General features: G+C 39.2%; 1 protein-coding gene across 1 annotated transcript in view; it reads right to left on the reverse strand.

Annotated features, from left to right (window-relative positions):
• Positions 1 to 12,198, reverse strand: part of LOC145988540 (glutathione S-transferase theta-1-like) — a 95,988-nt gene that overhangs the window by 8,406 nt on the left and 75,384 nt on the right. Inside the window, exon 3 of the mRNA XM_083123450.1 lies at positions 3,382 to 3,469. Within this exon, the coding sequence (XP_082979576.1) occupies positions 3,382 to 3,469 (88 nt within the window). The remainder of the gene's footprint in view (positions 1 to 3,381; positions 3,470 to 12,198) is intronic.

The following is a 12,198-nucleotide window of genomic DNA, read 5'->3' on the forward strand; positions in this document are numbered from 1 at the left end:
ATGCTAATTTATTCATAGGCTATAATTAATTTGATCAGTATTCAAACAGCTGAGCTAGTTAAGTGAGTAACTTTTACCATTCAATTAGAATATTTCCATTTCATGGGTGGAAACTATGTCATTAAAAAAAATTGTGTCAGAAGTATAGAGCGCAAGGATGAACCAATATGAACTTTTTTCATACTATGGGAATGAGACACGCGGTAATAGATAATTAAGGTACTCACGTTTTCCGCGAAGCTGTTTTATATTATTTTCTATTAATGCACACCATGCCTGGCTTCTGTTACTGCAGCAATTAACACCGGTGAACAGCAGTTGACATATACGCAGACATACAGGCGACAGCAGCACACCTAGCGGCGATTTAAGAAAAAACAACAGAAATGCGCCAAGCAACAACACAACGAATTCCAACGGGGATGGCAGCAGGGGCCACCGATATTAATAGAAATAATGTAAAACAGCTTCGCGGAAAACGTGAGTACCTTAATTAACTTTTTGCTGATACTAATAAACTACCAATAATCAATCTGATATAATATTGCAAATGTACCTTGAAGAACATAAACTCTCATTATTAATGCATCTAACCAAGTGACTTCATCAAGTTTGCCTTACAAACAGGTATTTAGACATTTACAACACTAAGGCATATGAATTATTTTCCTGTAGTTTACGGTTATTACAAGCATAACAGTTTTTCGTTGTGACGTTTCAGGAGAACACACGCTCCCTTCATCAGACATTTATTTTCATTTTGACTAAAGATACAGTTATAACAATGGTTATATATAACCATTATAACCCATATTAATATAACCATTGTTATAACTGTGTTCTCCTGAAACATCACAACGAAAAAGTGTTTTCTTATGCTTGTAATAACCGTAAACTACAGAAAAATAATTCTTCAATGCAAGCAATGCGTACATACAAGAAAAACTATTAAGGCATATGAATTACACGTTTATAAACATGAAAATAACAAGATGGCAGAATTTTGCACAAAATTAAGGTTATATATATCTGATCATAAAAATGATCTAATGCCAATAGAGCAGCTATTAAACCTATCCGATTACTAATATAAAGGAAAAGGTGACAAGTCTGGTTGTAATGCAGAAAACTTGGATGCATGATCTCACATGGGAAGCCAGGGAGGAAACCTGGTTGGAGAAGTGAACAAACTGGTTCAAGAGTACCACAATTTCTAAGGTGTCTGCTTATTTTCTGCACATTTCATGGTGATCTCTTTCTGACTCCGTGACAGTACATCTAGGTTACCACAAGTAGTGTGCTCGTTCAATTCCTGACTTACTGACATTCGCAAGCCTCATTGATAGGGTATTTTTCAGTTCATATAATTATAACATTTTTAGTGATGGAAACTGGGCAAAGGGCCAAAATTTCCTGACCAAAATACACACAAAAGAGAAATCTGACCAATATAATAATTGCCTATCTAACTTAGCATATTAAAAAGTGGATTTAATTTATATATATTATCCGACACCCTACAGCCCCATAGCCAACATGCATGAAGATTTACGTATGATTTCATGACTGTACTAAAACATTTAAGATAAAGTATATTTGCTTTTAAAAATAATCATTACTAAGGTCTAAATCACCATCCCTGAGACCTTCTGTAAACAAACAGTCTCACCGATTTGATGTATCACTCTGCGTCAGCTGATCCATGACCGCAATCATCTGCTGTTACACTCATAGTTCGCCGCACCTATTCGTTTTATATAAGAGCCTCTGAATGTGAGAACCCGCTCTCAAAACATCAGACGAATATGCAGCCGCATACATTGTTACTCTCCCGGTCATTCTCTCTTTCATAACCCTTAAAACTGCAGACACTGACACACCACTCCACTGGGATACCAACTTAACCACTTCATTTACTGGTTTCTCAGGATACTACTGACAGAACGTTACATAAATATTGAGTAGAATCTGTTTCTCACCCCTTTGCAAAGGCTGTCCTTGCTGGTGTTTTGAAAACAAGCTCGGAGAACACGGAGACTTTCCCTCACGCAGAGAACTCTGCATGTTATTTTTCTAAGGCTAAGTCAGGCAATATTACTAAGTTGCACTACTTCCTTGCTGTTCACATGATTATTTTTAGAAAATAACCAATGTTATAAAATATCATTATGTACACAAATCTCTAAGCTCATTGAAAGTTATATTACTACAAAATGTTCACACTTATCTTGCCTTGCCATGTCACCAAGTTATTTTACGAAGTGCACTATATTTGGCGGAACAAATATCGTTATTAGGATGCTTGTCAAAGTTTCCAACCGCAATAAATTTACGAACTTTTTGTCTTGTTTTGATCATCATCAATATATTTATTGGACTTACAGCAATGCATATGGCTGTTTATGCCCATTATATATTTTATTTACATAAGATACAATTTACAAAAAATGTACAAACAAATTTCAAATACACTCCTATCTATATCAAACCTTAGAAATATACATTACCATGTTATATAATTTTGTCTAAAAAATGCAAGTAAAATATATTCAAAGAAAGAAGCCAAATTTATGGGAAATGATTACTGGTGCAAAGAGTTAACCATAAAGGTGAAGCAATAAGTAAAAAAAGAAAGAGCATTGGGTTTAAAGTGAGACATCATTTGCGGCAGCGTATCCCATACTACAAATTTGCCATTGTTTTACCTTACGTAATGAATCCTGTAACAACGCTGGATTTTCGTGTGGATTATTTTACTTCTATGAGTTTGCAATGCTTTCTGCATGCAGGTGGTTTTGTTTACAGAAGGTGTCAGGGTTTGTGATTTGAACTATAGAATAACAATTTACTGTATGGTACAACTTGCCTTGATTTTACTGTTTCTTTTAAGTCATTAACAAACCGTTTTGTTTCTGAACAGCTCTTTTCTACTCTTTCAGCATGCATTTTTTATTATTTTCTTCTTTCATTTTCCCCACTCCACAAGTTGTGCTATGATGCTTGGGGGTGTGTTTATGTGTCAAATATAGCAACTCCTTTTCTGCAATCACAAATTACCATCTCAAGTGATGACTCCAATTTTAGAGCCTTTTTATTGTGATGTTTTTATGTTAGAAGAAAATAATTATTTTCTCAACACACTTCCATTTATGTTTCTTTTTCTCTGAGAAGTCATCTTTTGTTTCCCAAAATTCAGCAATGAATAATAATTAAAAAAATCCTGACTTTTCTCAACAATTTCCACTCTTGGATTCTGACATGGAGAAACATTTTATTAGTGTTTGACATATGCAAGCAAATATATTGATGAAAAAATTATGAAATTTCTAAAAATGACAAACATAAATGGCATCATACAGTTGGAAAATTCCAGCAAATTACCTCTCTGTTAACTTGAAGCCGTCATGAATAATAACCGGAACTTTTTTAAATGGATTAATCTTGGCATAGGCATCTGTGAAGTGCTCGCCTGAAAAAGAAAATGAAAATTCTTGACTTCTTCAATATGTATAAAATATACTGTGTGCAGATACTGTATGTCGCACAATTTCTGTGAACTTTGCTGGATCAAATTCTATGTCCAAAAAGTCATTAATTAGCCAGTAAATATATGAAAAATTATTTAAAAATGTCAAAATTAATGCTAAGTTATGTAATAACTGAAAATCTGCACATTCTGTCATGTTGAAGTCTAAATAAAATTGTTTCTTGCAAAAAAAAAAAAAAAAAAAACAAGGGTTAATGTAGCATGGTAACAAAATAATACAATTGATCTTATTTTTAAACAGTAACATCCTCTGAGAAGTAGAGCGTCTAGCAGTGATAGATCAATCCACCCAATATATCTCTTATTACTTTCAAATTGCAATATCTATTGTCTTGTCAAAGCCACAGTTCATACGTGACACACTTTTTCATGCACTTCTTATTCCTAGTCGGTCCGCGATAAGAAGCGGTGTGCAATCAGAATGCAGAACGTGACCAAATTCTGTCTCCTCGTTGGCTGCCATGTGGCTGGGGGTTTTCTGCATTGCCACGTTCGCACAAACAGGCGGATAGACTAATCCGCTGTTAGCAAGCTCGGGAAAAAATAAAACGTCACGCAAAATTAAGCACATACGTATCAATGCTAATATATGTTATTTCTGTCGTAAAGTGATAAATTAACGAAGCTAGAAGTTTGAATCTGAAGTTTCTTGTAGGTTAACGTTAACTTCCCATGTGAATTTTACTTTCTGGCAAGCATGAAACATTTTCTCTTCCTGCTCTACACAGCAACTGAAAACCTTCACTGAAAGAACCTTTGTTGTGTTTTTATTATGGTACATTGCAAGCATCAGCTACCGGCATCTTTTTACTTGTGTTGTATCGTATCACAATTACCAACAAAAGAAAATGCGTCTTGTGTTATGAACAACACTGTGGCAAATCGTTCTCCTTTGATTTCATGCCGCCTCTCTTTGCTTTCTTTGTTACGCCGTGATTGTTGAAGCTTCAGAACGTACAAATGAAATGTATTTCTTGAAAATTAGGGCGAATTATGTATAAAATTACGTACAACTTCGTTTCGTTAACACGTTTTTTAAATATATTTTGCAGAACGTACAAAAATTCACCTCTAAAACAGAATTTCACAGAACTGAGTTACTGTATTACGGAGAAGAATTTATCAAGAACAAATCAATTGTGTGTGAATTGATTGATTGAGTTGTTGTTTTAAAGTCCACTTTATGCACACTACGGCTAATCTGGAATGGACCTAAAGTGGGATCCGAACCACTATGTGCCTCGACAGGGCATCGAACCCAGGACTCCTTGATTACAAGGCGACAACGCTTACCCCACCACTGTACCATCGGGGAGGCACATGTGGGTGTGTGATGTGAGTTAATTTTGGAAGCTACATGACAATACAGGCTCTGGCAATACAGAGTTCAATAAATTACAACGAAACGCTTGGCAATTCCTCGATTTTCGTAACATTAATGATACATTTGTTACATGTGTAATTAATGCTTCGAGCTACCTGTATGTAAAATCATATAAAAATGAATGAAAGAACAGAAGTAGTTAATGTTGTTCCTTTAAATAGGAAAAGAGTCGGAATGAGAACAATGGAAGGGTCCCGTTGTTGACTGTTTAACCAGATGTTTAATCCTACACGTGTCTCTGTGGGCTCGCGAAAATCCTGAAGTAGGTCAATCCGGCAACGGCGCGCCACTACCAGAGTGGGTGGTTCCATGCCGCTCGCTAGCGCGTCCCGACTATAGCTGCAACCACGAATTCTGGGGGGGTTTTAGCAGCTTCTCCAACTGCCTTCTCAGGTGCTTGACAGGTTACAGCCAGACTGCCACGGAATGGAAAAACAGAAGACTTCTATTTCTAATTCCCTACTCCTGTCACCTCCAACCTTCCACCTGCTGCAAATATAAGGCTGTAGTTGCAGGAAGTCCCATCAGCACTGATAGGGATTGATTACCCTCACTCAATTCATTTTAATCTTGCTAGAGGAAATTAATTACAATATTTAAACCACAAACTTTGACACATTTCACACAAATATAATATTCACAGTGAAATCACGTCGCTTCCAGTTTTATTATTTATAAAATTATAGAGTATGCCTTTGGTGTGCAACTAATTTACTGATACATTTTTTCTTTCAGTAAAGAAAGTATAATATAAAAAAGAAACCTATCTCTTTGTTTCAGTAGTTTTATCCTTAATGTACTAATCTGTTTCCTGCAAGAATATGAAACAATAAATAATGCTGTGAAAAAGTATAAACTGGGGCAAAATAAATAATACACAAAACCTCTTTTTAGTTTTCTCTTTGTGCTAATTTGAACTTTTTGCCACTTCAGAATGACTTGAGATGACCAGACCCCTCTCCAATTTTCTTCATATTTGGCATACTCACTAATTGAGGCCTCCTAATCACAAATCTGAAGTTAAAATTTGCCGGAAACGTCTAGAAATTGCAAAATAAGATAAAATAAGGCGTTAGTTTTCGGAATGGAAACTGTCGATTTTCGCAAAAAATTTTCTTTCACAACCAAATATATATATATATATATATATATATATATATATATATATATATATATATATATATATATATATATTGATGAAGGAATTGGGAGCATAAAAGTCGAAACATTAATTTGCCTCAAACATCGCTCTGAAGCTCGCAAGTTGAACGCTCATTCACCCCACATTCCACCGGATGCAGAGCCGAGCAACAAGAATTTTCCACTCGGCTCTGCACACTCAGCAAGGCAACGGCCCTCGCCAGCGGTGAGTGCACCTCCACTGTAAATTTCCATCCGCATCCAGGGATACCCCAGGTGCACAGTGGAGGTGCAAAGTCCACCAACCTATGACTCAAATCCAATGTATAAAACCGCTGGAGACAGTAAATCGAGCTCTCACTTCGCTCCAATATCACCACCAAACTGATCGACGAGAAGAGGACGACGGCCTGCTGAGAGATCGCGACACTACGAGGCGGCAACAAGCGAGAAGTCCACAAGCAGTCCGGATTAAGCCAACCGAAGAATCTGCAAGAATAAAACAAGTCGCCGAATTGCCTGCCGTCTCTTATCGTCATCTCCGATCTCTCCAGCGGACACCTGTCACCGTCGCCGACGCCAGAAGCGGAGGGCCAGATCAACAGCAAGGGGTGAGTAGCGTTCAACAACACAGGCTCCCAACAATCCTTCATCAGCCTCCTTAAGGGTAGAGGTGGTTAGCCAAGTCAAACTTAAGACCTATTGCATTTATCTGAGCTACGTCCCGGCGTGACTCGATCCCGTACCTTACCCGACGTCACGCTACATGGTGGAGATAGCCGGCTCCACTCCGTGGATTTCCATAAAATTTTAATTTTTTTTTACGTCACTCAAAACCCCATAATCTAAAATCCCCGCCGCACACAGCAGCAACCCTAGAAATTCTTCTTTTTCGATAATACACTTCGTATTATAAACTCCCCACTTGTAATTTTTTTTTCTTCCGCTCACTATCTTTCATTTCTTGTGAATAAGTGCATAAAAATTCCCCCTCCCTAAATTCGCATGAACGAATCCCAAATTATTCTTCACGAAGAGCTAGACCGTTCTCTTGATCAGATTCTCTCCTTAGCCTCCGCTATTAATTCCCCCGCTCCTTCCCCCCGAATAACCAGATCCAAGGCTCAACATCCCGATTATCCACAGTTTCTAGGTGGTCTAGAAACTCCCAAACGAAAAAAGAAACACCCAGAACCCCAAACCAGTACACTTAAAACTAACACCCCTACCACCATCAATCCTACCACTATCAATCCATCCCCGTCAAGAATGTCCGTAAATATACCCCATGGCTTATACCCCGCCCCCTTCACAGGAAAAAACCCTCAAGAAGTTGAGCAGTTTTTTGAAAAGTTCGACAGTATTGCGGGCGCTTTGGCGTGGGAGGAAAATAAAAAACGCGAAATGTTGCCATTGTTCCTCGCAGACATAGCGCTCACATTTTTGAACGATCTCAAGAAGCAGCCAAACTTCAACACCCTCACCTTTCCGCAAATCAAAAAAGAATTAATTTAATTATTTAAAGGCAGTCACTTAGTCAGCATGCCCATCCAAATTTTATTAGAGACAAAGCAGGAAATTAACCAGCCCATTCATGATTATGTAATTCGCAAGAAAAATCTCGTCCTTCAATTCTTCCCGCAAGCGACGAATCCCCAAATCCTTTCCTATGTTGTGTCGGGACTTCGATCTAAACACATCGCTGCGATAGGAGACAAAGAGTTCACCGACACAAGTTCTCTTATTGCACATCTGCAGAATCAAGAAAGGCAAGACATGCTGATTCAAGCTAGACGCAATGAGGAACAAAGTGAAGCGATGAAACTGATGGATGCCGCTAAGTACATGCATTCCATTTACGCAACAGCCTCCCCTCAGTTTCCCAGCTGTACGCAACCTCAGGTCAGCAACACGCATCCTTTCCCCACACCTCAGCCTGCTTCGTCATTCGTGACGTATCCCCCCCCTACCCCCCTCCCGCAGATCTCTCAAGCTCCATACAACTTTCTTTCGCAGCAACCTTATCAAGTAACAGCAGCTCTCCCGACCAACTCGTGGCAGGTCCAAACCACGCCCACAGCCTCTCCTTCCCTCCCCTCAAGTCAAACTCCAAACACGCAGTCTGCTAGTTCTCCCAGCGCGGCCGTTTCCCAGTCTTGCAACGCAATTTTGCCATCTGGCGGTTCAACAGCGAACCAACTAGATTCAGTCACGAACCAATTGCAAACCTTGACATTAGAAAATAAAGTTGAAGCGTTGTGTCACACTGTCCAGAACCTGGCAGATCAAATACAATCAAATAACAGTAATCAATTTCAGACCCGGCCTACTTTTTACGGCCAGGGGAATGGTAATCGCAGAGGTTCTACTCGCGGCATGAGACGTAATTTCAGATCTCGAGGTGGAAATAACAATTCAGCCGGGGGGCGACAAAATTCACAGTTTTCACAATGCCAGATCTGTTTCCGGTCAAATCATTCTACCAGGGACTGTTTTTATAATCCAAACAATGAAAACAAGGGCGATTTAAACTGAAAAACCGTGTGAATCGATGGGACGGATCCACACGCAAGACAAAATTTGACACAGTTCCTATCCTTGAAAAAAACAACCTATTCTTCATTCAAGCTCATGTAAATAATAACCCACTAGAAATTATGATTGACAACGCAAGCCAGATTAGTATTTGTCCTCAGCATTTAATTCCACCCAATGCAAAGAAAATTCAAATGCACAGCATTATTAAAGGCGTCACTGGCAACAGACTTCCTATCTCAGAAATTGTAATACTCCCCCTTCACATAGGAAGATATAGGTACTCCCACCCTTTTAGAGTTGTGCAATCCAAAGAATTACCTCCTCTCCTTGGCAATGACTTCTTGAAGACACAAAATTGTGACATTTCACTTAGTACTAACCTGTTAACTCTTAGACGCTTAGGCCATATTCCAAACTATAACCTTCCCACAAAATCACACACCTACACCATCCCTGATGTAATTTTTTCTAAACTACACCCTACTAGCAACCAACACAGTTTAGTAACAATCCCAGAAAATGTAACCCTAAAACCTAGAACCCGAACATATGTTTCCGTTTCCATCACTCCCCCCCTCCCCCACAATATCCTACTCACACCTTCTCAGGAAACACTCCTTACATACAATATCCTCATACCCCATGCTCTCCTTGACACTTCTTCCCCTCTGTTACTAATTCATAACCCCTCAGAGAAAGCAGTCACACTCAAATCCAACACCCCACTTGGCCAAGCAACCCCATGTGACATTCTAGTAGACATGACAGACGCATCCAACACTGATACGACTACCACTACATACGCATGCACAGAAGACAATACAGAAAACACAAGACTGAAGGAAAGTCAGAAAAAATTTGACCCATCTTGCATTAGTATTAACCCTGACTTATCAGAGGCAGACAAACAAAAAATCATAAAGTTAGTATTTGATTATGCTGATGTTTTAGCTTGGAAAGGCGATAAACTCACCACAACCCCAATTTATGAGTACGACATTGACATTGGCGACAATCAACCTCCCTATATGAGACAATACCCCATCCCTTTGAATCTTAGAGAGCAAATGAAAATTGAGCTTAACAAGCTCTTACAAGATGGAATCATTCGCAGGTCAGAAGGTAGTCCATTCCGACACCCAGTTCTCTTAGTGCGCAAGCGAGACAATTCGTTCCGCGTGGTGTCTGACCTTCGGGCGCTGAATAAAATTATTCAGCCCTCTTCTCTCCCAACACCTAACATTGATAACATTTTAGCAGACATGGCAGGCAAGAAATATTACACAACCCTTGACCTTAAATCGGCATTTTTTCAGGTAAAATTAACAGAAAGGTCAAAGAAGATGACCTCATTTGCAATTAGTAATTGTGGAAATTACGAGTATGAAGTACTGCCAATGGGATTGAAGACAAGTAGTCAGGTCATGAACAATGTAATGTCTATGGCTCTATCTGGCATAGATAGTTCCGAGATATCAGCATATACGGATGACATAATTTGCTACACAAACTCAGTTGACGCAATGCTACAAGTTTTACATAAAGTCTTTGCTAAATTACGTGCAGCCAATTTGAAACTAGGGCCAAATAAATGTAAATTTTGCTTTGAGGAAATTCCAGTCTTAGGCCATCTCGTGTCGCAAAAGGGATTTAAAATTTCTGATCACATCCTGCGTGCAATCAAAGAATTCCCTCCACCTAAATCTAAGAAGAATTTGAAATCTTTCCTAGGCATATGCAATTTCATCAGACGCTATGTACAAGGGTTTGCGGAACCCGCAGAATGTCTGTTCAAATTACTCAAAAAGAAAGTAAACTTTCATTGGCATGAAGAGCATCAGAAAAGCTTTGAGGCATTAAAAGACAAAATTATTTCCGCACCCATTCTTAGACCTTATGACCCAAAGCAGACTTCATGCGTATACATCGACGCGTCATACCAGGGTATGGGCGGTTGTCTTATGCAGAAAGATACTGATGGAATACTGCATCCGATAGCTTTCTGCAGCAGACACCTTACAGACACTGAGAAAAAAGCAGATGTCTTTTCTCTTGAAATTGCAGCAGCCTTTTATGTCCTAAAATCATTCAAATTCTTCTTAATCAACACACCCTTTATAGTTTTCACAGATAACCATGCATTGTCTTACCTTAGAACAACAAAACAGTTGTCCGGGGTCCTTGCTCGAAGATCACTCTTCTTCCAAGAGTTCGACTTTCAAATCCACCATATCCCATCATCACAGAATGGTATTGCTGATGCATTATCGAGGAATCCTGTAGACCCAGCCCCTTCCTTGCCCAACAACACAGCACAAGACACTTCACTTGACACAGACGAGGAGGACATACTAAATCAAGTCTTCATGTTACAATCCGATGACTTTGACATAGGTACGGCACAAAGAGAGGACCCATACTTACAAGCATTAATCAAAATTCATGAAAACCACCCAGATGCCGATCACAAATTAGAGAAAACAGCCTACTCATTTGTTCTTGACAACGGAATCCTTTATAGGAACACTAAATTCTCACCAGGTTATAGAAGACAGTTATGTATTCCCCAAAAACTAAGAAAAGAAGTGTTTCAATTAATTCACTGTAACAAAATGATGGCCGCACATCAAGGTGCTGCTAAAACATACTCCCATCTCTCTTTACGCTACTATTGGCCTAATCTAAAGAAATATGTGTACGCTGCAGTACGCAAATGCACTGAATGTCAAGTAGCAAAAAGAGCTCACGGAGCCGTACAACATACACTGCAAACGAGCCCACCCGCTAGTCATCCCTTTAGCCAAATACATATTGACGTGTGTGGACCACTGACTTCAACCTCTGACACAGGACACAAATATTTTCTATCCGTTGTTGACAATTGTACCAGATTTGCCATAACTACAACCCTCCCCAACCATGATGCCAACTCAATAGCTAACGCCCTTGTCTCGCATGTTTTTCTCATTTTTGGTCTTCCAGAGACGATTATGCTTGACAGGAGCTCCCCCAACTGTAGCAAATTAATACAGGAATTATCCAAAATTACTGGTGTCACATTAAAATTTGTTGATACCGCTGCCCACTTCAGAAATGGTGTAGTCGAATCATCTTTTCACTACTTGAAATCCATCATGAAAACTTATGTGGTACAAAAACAAGGTAAATGGCATGAACTTTTGGCTAGCGCGACCCATGCCCACAATGTAAGTACACATCTTGGCATGAACAACTCCCCCTATTTTTTGCTATTTGGACAACACCCTAGGTTAATTGCAGATGCTGTTCTCCCTACTAATTCCAACACCACTATCCACTCTAATGAACAGAGAATAGAACAACTCCAAGCCGCTCGAGAACTAGCACACAAACATTTAGCAAAGCGATTTGAGCAGCAAAAACAATGTGCCGACAAAAAGACACAACAAACAACCTACTCCCCTGGACAATTAGTGTATATTTTGGACACTACCCCTCATCCCCACGTACCCAAGGCATTTTCCTCCTCCTACAAATTTCACGGGAAAATAATTTCACAAAACGACGCCAATTCCTATTTGGTGGAATACACCGATGGTCGTGGCAAACT

The sequence above is a fragment of the Lepisma saccharinum genome, chromosome 6 (genome assembly GCF_977018435.1).
Source record: "Lepisma saccharinum chromosome 6, izLepSacc3.1, whole genome shotgun sequence".
Classification (NCBI taxonomy): domain Eukaryota; kingdom Metazoa; phylum Arthropoda; class Insecta; order Zygentoma; family Lepismatidae; genus Lepisma; species Lepisma saccharinum.